Source organism: Euprymna scolopes, chromosome 12 (genome assembly GCF_053919585.1).
Source record: "Euprymna scolopes isolate OS-2025 chromosome 12, ASM5391958v1, whole genome shotgun sequence".
Taxonomy (NCBI): domain Eukaryota; kingdom Metazoa; phylum Mollusca; class Cephalopoda; order Sepiida; family Sepiolidae; genus Euprymna; species Euprymna scolopes.
Genome location: NC_136493.1, coordinates 49926573 through 49945929, shown reverse-complemented (window position 1 = coordinate 49945929; position 19357 = coordinate 49926573). Strand labels below are relative to the sequence as shown.

Below are 19357 nucleotides of genomic sequence, written 5' to 3'. Positions count from 1 at the left end.
TGAAGACGGCCATATTGTAATCAACTAGAAAACAGGTAAACGAAAGAGATTTTCACAGGTGTGCAGTTCTAAAAAAGCGTTTTTTACCTTCAAGTGTTTTTTTTTTTTCTTGTTATTGTGGTTGGGTTTTTTTTTGTTTTGTTTTTTTTTTGCTCCTTAGTAGGCAGTTTCATGTCGTCTTTAGCGATTTTCATTACTCCATACAATGAGAACCAATACAAATGTTGTATTTTTATTATTATTTTTTAACATAGTCCCTCCTCTAAATTCACGCACTTTGTCTATCAAGGATGAAGAACTTCTACTGTTATAGTATGTTCTACAGTATTTGAACCGAGTCAAATTTGTTGTTCTGTCTTTTTCTGATTTAGTTTCAATAGTTTCGGTTTGACACGCGTTCTCCCAACATGCTGTCTTCCCACTCGCCGGTGGTTCTTTTCCCTTCCTCTTTTATACCCGTTCAACAAATTCCCTTGTCTCTAATTTGCATATCTCACACGTAAATTTGCATGACCGTCATACATATAAATGCGACGTCGGCATTTTAACTTTTCTTTTCTTAGAGGAAAAAAACACGAAACTCGTGCTATTCAGGTAAGTTACGGTTTTCCCCACATCTACCCGGATCTCATGATCACAAACAGGGAAAGGGGGTAGTATCCATCTCTGTCGGGTACTTCTTCGAAGAGGAATAACATGGCCCTGACTTTCGTGCATACGCTCATCTGTGGGTGGGCTTTCAGTAGACACCTCATCAGTTGGGAGATTGCTAGCATCAGAATCATTCTCAAGTGGATCTGAATTAAAATAGATTAGCCGTTCACTGTCTTAAGAATCACTGTCATTACGTGACAAGTGCGTCCTAGTTACTGGTCGAAGGTCTTTAACGTGCCTAGGCATCCCATCAACTTTCACAGACTGCAGGCTGATCACTTCAGTAACCCGACCAGTGTTATATTTGGTTGTGCACTTGCCACGTCGATTTTTAACCCAAACGATGTCTTCTTTTTCATACTTCCCTCCAGTCACTTCTGGTTTGGGCAGTGGGTTAGCTTCGATACCTTTGATTCATGCATGGTATCTATACAGCACGTCCCCTAGTGCCCGAATCCCAACTGTGTGAGACAAAAGCGCTGGCCCCTGAAAATAACTGTTTGAAATGGCCATAATGCTTTGTCAACGTGGATTTGAAGATATGTATTCTACAGATCCATAAGCGACACATTAACTCCTTGTCATTGCCACTCTCTTAGTTTCTGTGCGCACATTTCTGCATTGGCAGTGAAGGCATCCACAAATTCATTTAATTTCCGGTAATCAAGAACTGGACATACCTTGTGCTTCTGCTCCTGTACGACTGCCATTACGGGAATTAGGCCTTTGGGTGGGCCAAGTTCTTCTGAATATGGCACCAGCCATCCATTCTGCTGCCACCGTTGAATTTCTTTCTCACAGGCATCCCTGGCATGACAAGGCATTGTGTATTCTTGCACACTGTTGTTCAATTTACTGGGAGAGCAACCATTTGCCCATTTCCATGATGCAGTCCATTCTTTATTAATGCGGTCATAAGTCACGCTTAAGTCCAGCTCATCGATAGAGATGGCAGCACATTTGTTTAAGCCTCCAAAACATTCTCCGCCTGATTTTGTGAAATGAACTTCACCGAATTTTCTGATGACATCAATTCCCAGCAGTAGATCAAAACCCAACAGTTGTTTATGCACCACCAAGGCCTCAATGTCGACAGCAGGAACTCAGCTAACCTCTACATTTACTCTGCTGTATCCTTGGCAATTCAATGTCCTTCCTTAGGCTGTCATTACCCCTGCTGGCTTCTGCTTCCAAAAGTGACACACAGCTTTACTCACTAAAGTCTGTGAACACCCAGAATCAATTAACGCCATACACTCTTGCCCATCTACACATACTTTCATAGAGGGAAGAGTCTCATTGTTTAGTTTGTCGGGAAGGAGACTAATGCTGCTGCCTCCTCCCCTTCAGCGTTTCCCTGACACCATGATGATATATGTCCGAGGCCACTGCATCTGAAGCAACATATCTCATGACGGACTTTGCGTGCCCAACTGTTCAAGCTCTTTTGGTGATTCTGTAAGCAGTCCTTCGCCAAGTGATTGTGACCACCACACCTGTAGCAAACAAATTTTTCATCATCACAGTGCACATTTGATTCTGTAGGTGATCATCTGGCAGACATAGCAGCAGCCAATTCTGCACGGCCGTTGTGGTCAATTATTATAGTTCTTGTTCGGGTCAACAATTGTTCCACACTCATTGTTTCCATTCTGGATGAGGTACATAATACATGTTTAACATGTTGCGGTAGTCCAGACACGAATGCACACATTAACCAACATTCGGGCAACGGGTCCCCCCCCCCCAACCAATGTCTTGGTGGAGGGTGGAGCTAGTTCTGTTATAACAAAGATGCATGCAAGACAGGAACCCAAGGCGAATGGTTGCTTTATATATATTTTCTTTATTCACTCCCAGGCGTTTCATCACAGCAGACTGGAGTGAATGATGGTCTTTGCTTGTTGTTCCATTTGGAAACTGTTGCCCCCTTATAGGAAGCCTGTTTACCCCATCGTGTCTCTTCGGCATCTAAGAACAAGCTCACTAAAATTAACTCAGTTTATTCAAACCGGAACTCCTGACACGTCAGATCCAGTCCCCGTTGGCATACCTTCCAGTGCAACTTAATCAGTCACAGAGTTTGATTCATGCCACAGCAAGACCATTTGACCCTTTCTGCACCTGCATCTCGCTCAACTAATCGGTTCCCACAACTCATTCTATTGTTTACTTCACTAGATATATGAACAATTGATAGATATAAAAACAATTAGATAAATAGATAGATAACTGAATAAATGCTTTATAGTCTGCATTGCCTGGCGATTACATAACACTATCTATTACTATAAAAATATGGATCTTTGTCCTATAGGTAGGTGTCCGCAGTCTCATGTATAGGAAAGCATCATCGTGCCAAATCTTTCTTCATGAGATGTAAATGGAGGATAACTTTTCATGCTACTAAGACTAAGCTTCTTTCCTTTAACAACTACAAGAAGAAATCTTCTCAACCACTGATTGCCATGACTAATAATACGTTACCTGAAAGCTCTTCAAACTCATAGCTTAACGTTCACAAGCAAAATGAATTGGAGCAAATATATTGAGGACATTGCCAAGATTTCTAGAAAGAATGTGGGCTCCCTCTACCGTGCTAGAAAACTATTCACACCTTACCTAATGTATCTCTAAAAAAAAAGCCACCATTCACCCATGCATTGAATATTGTTGACATATCTGGGCTGGTGCTACCACTAGTCTCTCTCTTTTAGACAGGGTCCAAAATAAGAGTTTCCAACCTAATATGCTGTACACTATCAACCAAGCTCCAACCCCTGTCCCATCTCCACAATCTTGCATCTAGTGCGTGTTTTACAAGTATTTTAATGGAATGTGCTCTGAAGAACTCGTAGCATTTGAATAAGAAGAGGATTGTTTCCATGGCCAACATTTTAGGTGTGTGTGCTCAATACTTAATTTTCTCTATTTTCTAGAAAAGCATCAGTTCCTTCACTTCAACAACCCACAAAATATGAAATAAAAAATATTAGCACATAAGCATAAAAATAATGGCAGAATACGAGGGAGAATAGATGTCTGTGTGCGGATCAGTTCTTGTTCACTCTTCCTGATCTACATAATTGATCTTCCAAATCACATCCTTACATCATTCGTAGACATCTATGCTGACGATACCACCATCTATCAAAGACCATAAACGACCAAGTTCTATCTGATTCTCTCTCCTCTGACCTTGAGCATGTGGTACAATGGGGAAAAAGATGACTGGTTACTTTTAATGCATCTAAAACCAAGCTTCTATGTTTACATCATCAATGCTCTGTTACCCATCTGGCATCAATTGAAATGAACGGCTCTCGTCTTCGGGAGGCTTCATGTTTTGACAAGCTTCTGGGCTTGACCTTTACTCCTGATCTGAAATAGAACACATATATCAAATCCGTTGCCAAGATCGTTGAGAAAATGGTAGGATCCTTCTACCGCTCCAGTAGATATCTCACTCCTGATGCAATTCTCTACCTATATGAAAGCCAGGTACGTCCAATGATGGAGTACCGTTGCCACATCTGGGCTTGAGATGCTAAAAGCAGCTTATCCTGCCTTGACAGAGTTCAAAATAGGCTTCGTAGCTTAGTGGGAGATGCTCTTTTCTCTTCCCTGCAACCTCTTTCACACAGAAGAGACGTTGCGAGCCTGTCTCTGCTTTATTGTTATTTTCATGGTAGGTGCTCATCTGAGCTTCAATCTATTGTCTCTCCCCCCTCGCCAAACTTTCACGAAAAACACTCGTCTAGCCAGAACTACTACCAATAATTTCCCACACTCTTTATCCGTGCCTAAACCTAAATGTAGATTCTATAAACAAAGCTTCTTTCTTAGAACTGCACGCCTGTGGAACTCTCTTCCGATTGCTTGCTTTCCCGCTGACTACGATTTGATTGTCTTCAAGTTCAATGTAAACAAGTTCTTGATGAACCGTCCCCCTAAGTAATCCAATTTACAAAATTCCCACTATTTATGTTTACTACGCTATAATCACAATGACTAATGTATACCCATTAACCCTTATTCTCGAGTGGCTTCCGGGCCTTGAGAAGTGGTAATTCCTGTGTAAAAAAATAGAAAAAAAAGTTAGACTATACAATCTAGCCTGCATGTAAGTTTAACATGAACGTTTTGAAAAAAAAGTCACGTGATCAAACTCAAACCTTTTCCTTCTTTCTTTTGTTTATTCCAGTATATGGGTTTTACATACGAGTAAAAACATCGGAACTCTTGGACCAGTACGATGGCAATTAGCATTATGTCTTCTTCTATGCTGGGTCATTGTCTTTCTATGTGTTTTCAAAGGAATCAAATCTTCAGGCAAGGTAAGTGCACGTCACTATTTTAAACTTTTCATCTCCATAGGTTAGACTGGTGCTATCAGATCTGAAGATACCAGCTTCCTAACCTAGAATGCACCAAACATTGATGTTATTGTTTATTTTTTCCTTTCCCTTTGCAAAACTCATTCATGTTCTGCAAAGCCAAAAATAAAAGCAACAATTTTCCTCTACAAAACAACCAAACCGCAGACCATGAAAAATATTTGAAGATATAAAAATTTTGAGGCATAAAAGCTTTTTACCAAAATGACTTCACCTGAAAAGGATTGCTATTCCATGAAACAAAACAACCAAACCAAACATTATGACTAAATATTTGAAGAAATAAAAACTTGAACCATAAAAAGCTTTTACCAAAATGACCAGATTTTTAGCATTAAATAAATTAAAAAATATTGATTTAACATAAAACAATACAACCAAACCAAGTACCATGATTAATCGGCCACAGACTGAAATGTGATAAAAAAAAAAAAAAACGGTACGAATGATTATGCAAAAACACCAAAACACCGGCAGTGTTCGTGATGACCCTAAATCTGGTCGTCCTAGAGTTACTTCTTACAGGGAAGACAATGCTATCAAGACCCACAGTCTCAGAAACAGATTTGAAACGGCTCCCCAAATCCAACAACAGTTCAATCTTGTTAAAAAGTGCTCTCTTTCTACAGTTAAGAACAGATTGAAGGAATTTAATTTTCAAGACTGTGTTGCAAGATATAAGCCAATGATTTCTGTAAAAAACAGAAAGCGCCGTCTGGACTTTGTCAGATGCAATGAAGACCTTGACTCTTCCTATTGGTCAAAAGTGCTTTTTAGCAACGAAAGCGAGTTCAATAGGCTAGCCAGTGATGGTAGACAGTATGTCCGTTGAGGGAAGGACAAAGAATTTAACCCTAGGTGCACAGTTTCAATGCTGCAAGTTAGTGCAGGTTCAGTTTGGTGTGGTGTGTTATTGGTACCAATCGTCCAGGGCTTATAGTTCGCTTGCAAGTTCGAATTAATTCGACCAAGTACATTAATATGTTGACTGAGTATTTTCTATCCAACTTTGGCCGGAATTTGGATGATAATCCTATCTCCATGCAGGATAATGCTCCCATTTACACAGCTGGCAATGTCAAGAGGTTCCTGGAAGAGCACGATATTTAGTGTTTGGATTGGCCTGCACAATCTTCAGACCTCATTTCTATTGAAAACGTATGGCATTACATGGAGCAACAGCTATGCAATGATAAAATTTCAAATCTGGAAGAATTTTGGACAAAAATTAAAGAGAAGTGGGATGCTCTTTCATCAGAGTATTGCCGCAGACTAATACAAGGAATACTCAAGAGATTGCAGGCTGTCAAATTGCAAAAGGGCTATGGTCCTAAGTAATAACTTGTTCATTGTGTTCCTGTTGTATTTGTATTGCATTCGTGTTCTAAAGTTAAATTTAAATAACAATTCTCCATTGTGCGGACTTTCTTTTGGCCTTCTCAGTTTGAAGTTAATTTTTTTTTCAAATTGACGTGAACACTAGGATACTTCAATTAAAAGTCAAATATGAACAGGTAAAATTATAGAAGAATAAAAGGCGAATAAAATGAGATATAGGTTGTTTAAACAGTTACATTCAATCTAGCTTAAATTTGCTGTTTTTAGAAAAAATGGCAAGTGCAGACTTTCTTTTTGGCGTCACTATATATATATATATATATATATATATATATATATATATATATATATATATATATATATAATCTTTCTGGGGGTACAAAATTTAATAATAGCTATGTATAGACTGAATTTATTAATTATGACGAATTAAAAAATAAAAAATTAAACAACTAGCTGACTGGTTTTGAACCCCGCTCAATAGAACAAAAAAGCGAGGTTAATAACGATTAATAAATAATATATGAGTTGGAAATATGGTGGAAGACAAGTGGAAAAGAAAAAAAAACAGGGACAGAATCAGACTACATTAAGTCGTAAAAATCTTTCTCTTTGTTTGCAAGAAGAAGGTCTTAAGGATATAATATAGATAATTTCTTAAAGTTTCAAATGAAAGGGAGAGTGTAACCTGCTCAAAACGGAGAACAAGTCAACACTGAAGTTCGAGGCACAGACACGATTATTTATTAAGTGCTCACAGATGATAGAACTATAGGTATTGTGCAAAACATCTGATAGTGCATAATTTGCATATCGGTTTTGGATGGGACGTGTTGTTTTGATATGGGACTCCAATATATATATATATATTTATATGATACGGGAATTCAGTGTGTGTGTATATATGTGTGTGTGTGTGTGTGTGTGTGTGATAATACAAACAATTAGTTATTACAGTGATACACGGGCTTCATTTGATAACAATGCTCCGATGGTAGAAAATTTTCTTGTGTGCTATTTGAATTTGAATAAAATAAAAAAAATTAAACACATGAAGAAAAAAAAAAGACAATCAAACAGAAGATTTAGCCGGTTTCGTTTGGATCAATGAACTTATTTGAGATTTGAAATTTATCGAGAAAAAAAATGTTAAAACATAGGTAGAGAGACGTGAAACGGGAGGATATTTTGGATAATATGCAGCATATGCAAATTGGAAAGTAATAAAAAAGATAATAAATAGTGATACAAACCCAGTAATACTTAGCCGGGGTTGGAGTTGATAGTTCAGTGGTGGGATATATTAAATTGTTTGAGTGCGATTTTTACTAGATGTTTGGTTAAGAAGTCGGGGGGCAAGCCTGCGTTTTAATGTCATATGGTGATTAAGTCTTAAGGAGGGTGTAATCAAACTTGCAAAAAATATGCGACGGGTAGGAGTATCATTATTTTTATGTGTTTGTTCTGAATTGCAACCATAACATAAACTGTTTCACGTTTTAAGTGCCCTCTGTATAGTCATGGTGAAAATCGGGAAAAAAATTCTTTTTAGTTTCTCTGATTTTATGATTGAAAATAAAATACATTTTTTCTCCTAGCAATATCTGATGAAAGATGATTTCATCCATGTAGCGGAACTGAACAACACTGAGGTCGCAAAATGATGTGCACAAGAACTACTGTCATTCGAACCCGGAATCCGTCCAGTACAAGGGAAAAAAGAGAATGGAAAAAAGATATGCAAATCCGTAGTACTGTCGCAATTAAGTCTTTATGTAAACACGGGTTTTCTTTTTGCGAGAGGGTCGGAATGTAATCGTGATTTTATGACAACGACGACGACGAAGAAGAGTTGAGAAATCAAAAGAAAATTGCTGTACGCAATCGGTGTTATTTTTTTATTTTTATTTTTATTTTATTTATTTATTTATTTATTATTTTTTTTTTTGTACGCGTTAGTACGAGCGACGATTTTTTTAATTTTTATTCGCCGAGTTAAAACATTAATTTCAATCCGAAATTTATAAGAACCGGCTAGGGATTTTATCTTGGACCCCCAAAATCCACAGAAATTAGAGCATTCCTGTAATGATCCGGTCTCCGTTGACATTGCAATGGGAGTTTAGTTCTGTGCAGTTCTAGGAAGTTCACCCTCGCAGGCTTTGTCATCTCTCTTTGAAAAGGAGTTAGTTTATTGCTAATCATCTAAGGCGCCTTCATCGAGAAATACCGATGAGGCTGCTCAGGCACTTTTTGCAGGTCAGAGTGCCCTCCTCGGAGGCAATGACTTCTCAATCCCACTTTCCGGCCCTGGTGTCTAAGTTCTTGCAGTGGGAGAGAAGTAAAATTATTGATAAGAAATATTTCAATTAAAAAAAAAAAAAATGAAAGAAAATAAAATATTTACATCTTTAACGTGTTTCCAAAACCGTTTGTCTGTTTATTCAGTTTTAATTTTCAAAATGCTTAAGAGCTTACAAATCTTGATTTTTTTTTTAACTTTTTTTGTTTTTGTTTTTCGCAGGTTGTTTACCTGATTGTCACATTTCCGTATGTCATCATGTTTGTACTGTTGATCCGAGGCCTCACCGTCGACGGACACATGGAAGGGATCAAGTTTTACCTGACACCAAAGTGGGAGAAGCTTAAAAAAGTGCACGTGTGGGGTGACGCGGCCGCACAAGTGTTCTTCTCCCTATCCCTCTGTTGGGGTGGACTCTCAACTCTTTCTAGTTACAACAAGTTTCACAACAACATATACAGGTAAGTAAAGCAAATTATAGTGTGCAAAACATATAGAATACTAGCGGAAGTACCACCCTACCACAGGTCCTCCGGGTTTTGGTGTAGTACGTACCCTGGATGTGTTGAGCCAGTGTCCTCTAAAAAATATATTTAACTCTAAGTAATATTAAATTTAAAAAACAGTATCTGTATCCCACTCAGGCGAAACTTGAAGAAATTAATAAAAAAAAAAAGTATTTTATTTTTCACAATATTAATTTTTTGCAGATTTATGCAGAGATGTGTTGCTATTAGGTTAATGCAAAAATAATGTCGTTTTTGACGTATATATTACCTGATAAAAAACGACATTATTTTTGCATCAACCTAATATCTGCCCTCATATAGCACCTGGTGTTCCCAAATAATCACCTATCCGATACTAACCAAGATCAAGGTAACTTAACTACAGTGAACTAATGAAAGCTGGACTACACCGGACGAGCGGTTCTAACTATACTTTTATTTCTGTATTTATTAATATATTATTTTTGTTTTATTTTGTTTATTTACAATTTACGGGGTAAGGCGACCTTGCTAGGTTCTAAAGTATGCTTAAATATATTTTAATTCATGCAGATTTTGTAGTTATTATTACAGAGCCAATTCTTTATTGAAAATTATATTGTACCTAATATATATAGTACTGATTTCAAAAGTAAAACAAAAAAGATTGACTTCGATGTCAGTAGCTAAAATCGAAACTAAAACATTTAGTGCTCCAGCCACTTTGATTACCAATGTAGTTATCGAGAGATAGGTAAGAAAGATTTAATATTAAATGACTTAAAAAAATGAATTGAATGTGCGCATGCGCAGAAAGAAATAGAAATATATTGACAAGTTTAAATGAACATTTTGCATTTCAACTTGCTGATATATATCTGAACGCGTTATTCATCCATCCAGACAAAGGTCTTACTCGTTATAAACCATATTTGGTCCATGGTTACTATTTCGTGATAATTCTAGGGTTATGTGACAAGCAGTTTAAGAGTTTATCTGTTAAATATTTACACACCGACAGACAAACACACACATATATCTATTTTTTTTATTTATATAGATTTATTTAAAAAAAAAAAAAACAAGAAAGAAAATATTGGGATGTATTATCTGACCACTCTTTTTTCTCCTTCGAACCATATTCAAAACACACCTGATTATCTCCCCTTGAAAGATATCAGTTGCTGATCATCCCCATACTCCCCACTCCTGATAATATCTGTACTTTTTTTTGTATTTGTTAAAACATTAAATAAAGATGTTTATTATTATCTATTTTGTAGAGATGCTGTATTTGTTTGTTTAGGAGACTCTCTAATGAGTGTTTTAGCTGGTTTTTCCGTGTTTGCTGTCATGGGAGTACTTGGAAAAGAACTTAATACCACTGTTGAAAATGTCATTGCTCCAGGTAGGATAACCTTAACTTTTGAGGGGAGTTGATACGAGTACTGCTTTTTATGGCTCAATTACAGGCGTTGATTTTTCACAGGATTCTCAAAAGCGTCATAATTTTTTCAAGTAATGAATGAAATGTTTTCCATGTTTTATGTCGATGTGATTGTTTAATTGTGAATGGAATGCAGCATCCATGCAAGGGATGCTTTATTTATTGATTTATCCTGAGTTAAATTTGTGTTTGCTTCCGGTGGAGTTTCTTTTTTTTTTTTTCTTTTTTTTTCTTTTTTTTTCTTTTTTTTTTCTTTTTTTTCTTTTTTTCCTTTTTTTTTCTTTTTTTTTCTTTTTTTTTCTTTTCAGAATATTTGTATATTTTGGCAGCAAGTCATTATTCAAACACATCTGATTGAACACGACAGAGCTATTCTTTTTTTTTCCGATCTTCATGGATAACTTTTCAATTTGCCGAGTAGTCTTTTTAATTTCAGTAGGCAAGTTATATAGAATGGCGCCCGAAAGTTGTTGTTTATAACCAATTTAAAAAAAAGTAGAATATACACGAAGCCTTAAAGAAAAAAAACAAGAAAAAAAAACAGCAACAACAATCGCTCCTGGTGAGAATCGGATGCACCGATAGAAAGGCTTGAAAATATGGCCGAACAACAACTTTTGGGCGCCATTCTATATAACTCCCTACAGAAATTAAAAAGACCGCTCAGCAAATTGAAAAGTTATCCATAAAGATCGGAAAGAAAAGAATAACTCTGTTGTGTTCAATCAGATGTGTTAGAATATATATATTTATATGTGTATATATATATATATATATATATATATATATATATATCAGAGAGGCGGTAGCACTCTCTATATAGGGATGGCCCGTACACGCCTATATACGCCTACAAAACAAAACTATCCAAATCTCAACTAAAATCAACTTATAAGTTTCAAAAAGCACATATTCTTATGAGAAGCGTCTTACGAATCCAGCGAGTGTCAGAACGTCGGTTAAAATGTCAAAAGAGAGCCAAAAAAAGGGAACAAAAATGGCCAATTGTTCTTCTTTCTTCTTCTTTCTTCTTTCTTTTGAGACGATGTATCTCGGTGTACGAACGGTCTCTGACAACAGTTCAAACATCAATCGACTGCTCTTTACACGGAGAAGTGCAGTGACCCATCGCTTTTTAGCTAACTCCATAATTAAATAAGATTACGTGTAATAACAAGTTTTAAACACTATATACCCAATGTAGACAGACCACTTCGAACACGGAACTTCTCTCAAAAGGGACAGCTCCAAATAATACACCGGAAGCTCACAGACGTTCCAGTTTGCCAGTGGCCTATATTTCTTGGACGCTGAATATTTGAGGTGAACGTTAAGGTTTTTTCTTTAAACAGTAACCCACCAGCGTTAATGAAACCACAAAATCTTTATCTCAGTTGATCAAAATTGTTATAAGAGTAACCTATCAGCAAGTACGACGTCAAAAAACAATGTTATAAAAACAAATAATTCTTCAGATTTTGGACTGTAAAATATGTACAAAATGTCAATGCTGTGACCAGGATTCGAACCTAGGTTAGCACGGCCACAACGTGGGGTCCTAACCTCTAGACGATCACGGCTAACACTGACGTCTGTCGCTCTTGGCAGAAAGACACATGACTACAGTCAAACTATTGAAAAATAAGGAGGAAACTTGAAATTCTCACGTATGCGCAAAAATACACTATAGCAACCATTGTTAAATGCAGCTGAATCTCTTCGCTCGCTAAGAAAAGTAGATCAGACCAGTTCTTCTAAGAACTCACCAAACGCCAAAGGAAATAAGTTAAATTAACCGCAAAAGAAACTGCAAGAAAGTCATCTTCTAAGAACTCACTGGAAGCTGACCAAAAAGAATCAAAATCCAAGCCCTAGCCACAAAAATAACTAGATATTGTGGCTACTATACACAATTTACTAATAAAAACAAGTAAGTTTTCTAAAATAAACTACAATAAATTAACCAAGTAACCTCACACTGTCACTGATTAGGACTTCATATAAAGATAACAACTACACTATTGGTGTATATACCGTTCCACACTTTAACTATTGGTGACGGGGCAGTATCTCAATTCTACGAGAGTTGTCTTGCTATAAGATAAGTGATATTATAGTAAGATACACATAAGTGTTATATGTTTACATTTAATAAAAAATGCCAAAGTCAGCACGTAGTAAAAAAGCTCAGAGAAATATAGACTATGAAAAAAACAAAGTCAAGGTATTATCTGAGCAAAAAGAATACTATCAGAAAAATGCTGAAATAATAAAAATTAAGTATCATGCAAATCCTGAGGCAAAGAAGGCTGCCTCACGTGCTGACTCAAAAGCACGGTATAACAGGGATCCCGATGGGGGAAAAAATTGCCTCACGTGCTCTTTATAACAAAACAAAACAGAAAAAAAGAATCTGCCTCACGTGCTGACTCAAAAGCACGGTATAACAGGGATTCTGAGGAGAAAAAAGCTGCCTCACGTGCTCTTTATAACAAAGAACCAGAAAAAAAGAAGGCTGCCTCACGTGCTGACTCAAAAGCACGGTATAACAGGGATCCCAAGGGGAAAAAAGCTGCCTCATGCACAAACTATTATAAATATAAATATCAAAAACTGCCAAATCTTTGCCAAAACGCCAAAGAATGAACCAAGAAAAATTTAATAGTGAAGGTATGAACATTTTAGAACTTTATAATACTCTAACTGTTTTATCAGAGAGGCGGTAGCACTCTCTATGTAATATAGAACCGATGGAGGACCAAGAGGCAACTCCTAAGGCCCAAAACCCAAAGACCTAAAACCCAGCAGAAAGCGACCTGCTACTAATGGAGGCGGCAATGAGCCGCCTCCTAAAAAAGACAATACTATCATGAATGTAAGTTTAAAAATAAGACTGTAAGTAAAAATACTAATTAACAAGAATAAAAAAGCATTGGAAATGCAAAAGGATATAGGGATGGTATGCCAAAAAGTATACAAACAAGATAGCTATGAATGGCTAGGCACATGGAAATAGAATTGCATCCAAAGTATAGCCCTATAGCTTTTTACAACCGTAATGATGGCACGGAATGAAGATTGGAGAAAAGCTATAGGGCTATACTTTGGATGCAATTCTATTTCCATGTGCCTAGCCATTCATAGCTATCTTGTTTGTATACTTTTTGGCATACCATCCCTATATCCTTTTGCATTTCCAATGCTTTTTTATTCTTGTGTATATATATATATATATATATATATATATATATATATATATATATATATAAGGGCTTCTTCAGTCTTTGATAGACTAAGGATACCCACGAAGGGGTGCCTGCGCATGAAATTTTTCTGTGGGAGGTGTGCAATCTCTAACCACACCTCTCAACAACAGGCTCATCATTGCTTAACTTTGGTGATCTGACGAGAACTGGTGTGTCAACGGGATTATACTGTATATATATATATATATATATATATATATATATATATATATATATATATATATATATATATAGTAATTTATGTCATATATATTTTATTTATTTACTTGATTATATATTTTATTTTTCATTTCTTTATATCAATTCTTCTAAATAATTGTTGTGATTGTATTATTTGTCATACAGATGTTGGTCTGGCCTTCACCGCCTATCCAGCAGCTCTGACTTACCTTCCTGCCGCTCCAGTCTGGGCCATCCTCTTCTTCCTCATGCTCGTTATGATGGGACTGAGCACAGAGATCACCATTGTCGAGACGGTGGTGACTGCAATCATCGATGAAAAAATTGAAGTCCTACGAAAAAAGCGGGTCACTGTCCTCTTCATTGTCTGCGTTCTCCTTTATTTCTTAGGATTACCAATGACAACGGAGGTAAGCGAGAAAACCAATGCCAATGTAATATTAACCCTGTCTATAGTTATAAATAAATGCTCTCCTGAGCTAGCCCCTGTCCTCTTCAAACTTTATAGCAAATTCCTTGCAGAATCCTGTAAAATTAAAATGAAAAAAAAATACAACACCAATGATATCTTTTTAATGTGCTAACGAGTCAATGTTTATCAATAACGTAAACTATATTATAATATTTTTTGCATTTATATACTTTTGTGAACTTTACTCTCTTTCAAACTTTACAGTTTTTAATTTTGGGGGTTAACCAGCAACGTTATCGTAAGTCTCTAAAAAAATTTTTACTAACTCGTCTGAAGAAAAAAGCCAAATTTTGAAACTTCATGGAAGAAGGAAGTAACTTATTCTTTCCTCTATTCTATATTGCTATATGAATTTTGCATAATTTTGATTCATTCATTCATATATATATATATATATATATATATATATATATATATATCATAATTTTTTGGGAGGTACAGAATTTAAATATAATAATGCACTTATGAAGGGAAAACGTTTATAATTCATGATTAAGCGAAAAATGCGTTTTTAATTTTTTTTCCTCTATTTTCAAATGCATTTTACTTTTAATAATTAATTATAAAAGTCTTCCCTTCATGATTGCAATATATATATATATATATATATATATATATATATATATATAATTTTTGCTATTATTCTCTGAAGAAAAAAGTAAAATATTAAAATAGAAATGTGTAAGCCCTAAAAACTCAACACTTCATCCACATGCAGATTTTATCAAGAGAGATAAAGCCTGTACAATAGTGGTGTAACCTTGAGTTTTTGGGTCTTCCACATTTTCATTTCTGGTTCCCCGATTTATCAGAGCGGTACCTATGTTTTCAGTGGCGTTCGTCCGTGCGTCCGTTAGTTCAGATGATTGCCAGATAACTGTCTATTAGTTTTTACTGAAATTTTGCCACAAATTATATTTCATTAAATAAATGTGCGCAGTATAAAAAATTTTTTTTGCGAAAATTCCCGTTACGTCCCCAGGGGCTCAAAAGAGGTCAAAAATGTCCCCAAAACGTAACAAATAGCACATTTTGTCCCATAACTTTTGATCCATCCATTAGATTTTTCTGAAACTTGGCTAAAATGTGGAGGCCATTGTCCTTAATAGCAATCCAGTATAGGTGACCCTGGAAAAATTCTGGTTCGCGTTCCCAGGGACTTTCAGTGCTAAAAACGCCCTTTTTTGTAGCTCTTTTTTTTCATATTTCTCACCAAAAACTTGATATGTCTGACTATAAAGTGATTTTTCACGGTGGTCAACTCAAATATACATGTGTTAAGGTCTGAAACTGCACCGTTATCCATTAACACTGGGATTCAGTGTCCCCAGAGACTCAAAAGTGGTAAAAAAAAATGCCCTAAAATGCCTAAAAATGACACTTTTTGCCCATAGTGTTTGATCCATTCATTAGATTTTTCTGGAACTTGGCCAAAATGTGGAGGCCATTGTTCTTAATATAAATTTAGTATGGGTGACCCTTACAAAATTCTGGTTTGCATCCCTCTGGGACTTTTAGGGCTAAAAAAAAATGCCCTTTTGGAGCTCTTTTTTCATATTGCTCAAAAACTTGATACATATGTCTATATAGTGTTTTTTTATGGTGATGAATTCAAATATACATGTCTTAAGGCGCAAAACTGTGCCGTTTGTCCATTTTCACTGGGATTCAGCGTTCCCAAGGGTTCAAAAGAGGTCATAAATGCCCCAAAATAGCAAAAAAATGCCCCGTCAATTAGATTTTTCTGAAACTTGTCGAAAATGTGAAGGCAACGTTGGTCCTTCACACTTCTCACATTCATCATTTCTTCACTATTTTTTGTGGCGTCATCTCACATGCAGTACTAGAGAGGTGGCTTATACTATATATATATATGTATATATATATATATATATATATTTCTTGTTAAAATTTTAAAGTTATACCCAAATAGCATTTAAGCTGACAAATTAAATTTTGTTTCTCTTTAGCCAATTTTCATTTATTATTGGTGTGTCATGTTATTGGCAACATAAAGTTTTGTTTTTATTAAAATTTTCAAATAGACAATGGGTCCTGTCGGTGGGGCATTAGAATACACCGACTGCCCCCCTGCAGAGGGTAAAAGTCCCTCAATGGGGGTCCTGGATATGACCTTAAACTATATCCAGTGGTGAGGCCCCAGCTTGCGGGCTTTGGGGAGTGTGGAGCCACCCTTTAATTACCATTGCTCCCAGGTCCACTCTGACCCGGAGTGGTAGTACCTGTTAGGGTCCCAACTATGGATTAAATAGAAACCGACTTGAAAACAACAAATATATTCTACTAAAAAATTTTTCTTCAAAATCTTTGGATTCGGCATTAAATAACCTGAAAAGGGTTGATATGCCGTAAAACAAAAACAACCAACCAACCAACCAAATAGACAATGACGTTTTTGAAGATGCTGTATATAAACTAGTTATAGGATGATTCCAATTTTTTTCTGATACAATTCTTGATTCTGTTCGAAATTCCCGATTCCAATACAATTACCGATTCTGATTTTTTCACAATTTCTAAATATTTAACTATACAAATTGTAATGTGTGCATATGATTTTTGCACAAGTAAAAGTACACGGGTGGGGGTGGAGGTACGAGGACATGTATTAATTACTATTTTTTTTTCAAATGTTTTCCTCGTAATTGATTGAGAATAGTGATTTTATGAACTCCATGTGACAATTACACCGATATTTTTCACGTGTGCCATTTTACCAATTTATCCACTCCTTTTACTTGTGCCATTTTGAGTTGTGCAATTTCTTCCCGTTCTATTTTTACCTAAAGTCGCTATTGTGATAGATTTTAGTTTTATTGGTAGTTTAAAAACAACAAATATTAATCGGTTTATTATTAGTAGCAGCAATAGAAAATGAAGTTTAAAAAAAAAAAAAATTAAAAAAAAAAAAAATTAAAAACTTAATAAAACTATGTTAGGAATCGAAAATTAGACATGCATCATCCCCCCCCCCCCGATACCAATTCTGTTAGCCAAAAAATTTTCGTTTTTTCCGATTCTCGATTCTGATTAGTCATCCCAGCACTAATATAAACATGCAAATAAATGCACATTGATATTTATTATAGAGTGGAGGCTATCCACATATGCTCACTAGATTCTTTAGAATAAAATAGATAATGTGAAAATGATTTGATTTTATTTAATAAAACAATTTTACATTATTTTGTGATTTGATTTTTTGTGGACTCTTTTCCTCATCTTCATAGTTGTTATTTCACCACGTTTCGGCCGACTATTCCTCTGGCTTTTTTCGGGTGGTTAATACTGAGTCTTGTACCTGAATCCCTAGCAACTACCACCTTCCATAGTTGTTGTTGTCTCACCACGTTTTGGTCAACTAATCCTGTGGCCTACTTTTATTCATAAAATTTAAAAAAATTATATAGCATATGGTTTCAAAGTATAATTTGCATATGAGAGGAGTAATAAGAAGGACGATTGTGGAGGAGAACGGATTGAATGTCTGACAATGAAGAGAACACGGGGAAAGTAAGATGTTGAGCTAATAACGTGAATGTCGTGGGAGTACTGTTAATCTATTTTTTCTTTTCTTTTTTTGTTAATTTTTAGATTACACGCTATTTTCAGCAAGAAAGGTAAAGTTGATGCGACCATGTTGAGCATCAGACTATTCGAAAGTTAATATCCTCATGTTATGAAGGAGTTTTAATTATAAGATGAGAATCGGAATTTTTGCAGTTGACATTAGAGAATTGTTTATACAAGTCGAACGTTTGGAGAATTGTTTATACAATTCGAGAGTCGAACTTTTTGAAAATTGTCGTTTCATTTCATGGAGAAGATAATTTCGAATCGAATCGGACGTTTTTTTATTTGAAACTCAACAAGAATATGAAGAGATAGTTGTGTCTTGAGGGCTAGCTGTGTTTGACTGTTTATTCAAGGCTAGTTTAGACTAGTCATGTATCAAGGGTTAGCATAGTCTGGCCGTGCAGTGAGGGCTAGTTTAGTCTGGCCATGTATAGAGAACCAGCTATGTCTAACCGTGTAGTGAGGGCTATTTTAGTCTGGCCGTGTGCCGAGAACTAGTTTTGTCTGGCCATGTAGTGAGGGCTAGTTTAATCTGGCCGTGTATAGAGATCTAGTTTAGTTTGGCCATGTAGTGAGGGCTATTCTAGTCTGGCCATGTATTAAGGACTAGTTAAGTCTGGCCGTGTATAGAGGGCTAGTTTAATCTGGCTGTGTACAGAGGGCTAATTTAGTCTGGTTGTGTAATGAGGGCTAGTTCAATTTGACCATGTATCGAGGGCTAGTTTAGTCTGGCCGTGTATAGAGAACCAGCTGTGTCAGGCCATGTAATGCGGGCTAGTTTAGTCTGGCCATATAGTGAGAGCTATTCTAGTCGGTATTAAGGGCTAGTTAAGTCTGACCATTTATGAAGCACTAGAGATGTAAGATTTGTATGATGTGAAATGATTTTTAAAGATCATGGGGGGCGTGTTGGTTCAAAATATAATTTGCATATGAGAGGAGTGGCTGCGATAAGAAGGACGAATTGTGGAGGAAAAGAGATTGAGTGTTTGCCAGCGAAGAGAAATAGCTAAATTGGATGTCGTGGGGTTGCTATCAATTTCTTTTTAGATTACACATTATTTGATATTCTAAATTTTCAAAATGACTTTACGAAATGACATTTTCTATGATGCGACCAAACTCCTTATATATCTTATTTTATTTAATTTTTTTCTTTACTTGATAAGAAGTATTTTTCTGAAAACTTGCTCTTGTTGTTTTTTGTTTTGTTTTG

General features: G+C 35.9%; 1 protein-coding gene across 4 annotated transcripts in view; it reads left to right on the top strand.

Annotated features, from left to right (window-relative positions):
• The window catches only part of LOC145291281 (uncharacterized), a 682583-nt gene that overhangs the window by 620096 nt on the left and 43130 nt on the right, over window positions 1-19357 (top strand). For all 4 annotated transcript variants that reach the window (XM_080136928.1, XM_080136924.1, XM_080136927.1 and 1 more), the window contains exons 18-21: window positions 4859-4991; window positions 8914-9152; window positions 10463-10587; window positions 14238-14482. In XM_080136928.1, the coding sequence (XP_079993054.1) occupies window positions 4859-4991; window positions 8914-9152; window positions 10463-10587; window positions 14238-14482 (742 nt within the window). The remainder of the gene's footprint in view (window positions 1-4858; window positions 4992-8913; window positions 9153-10462; window positions 10588-14237; window positions 14483-19357) is intronic.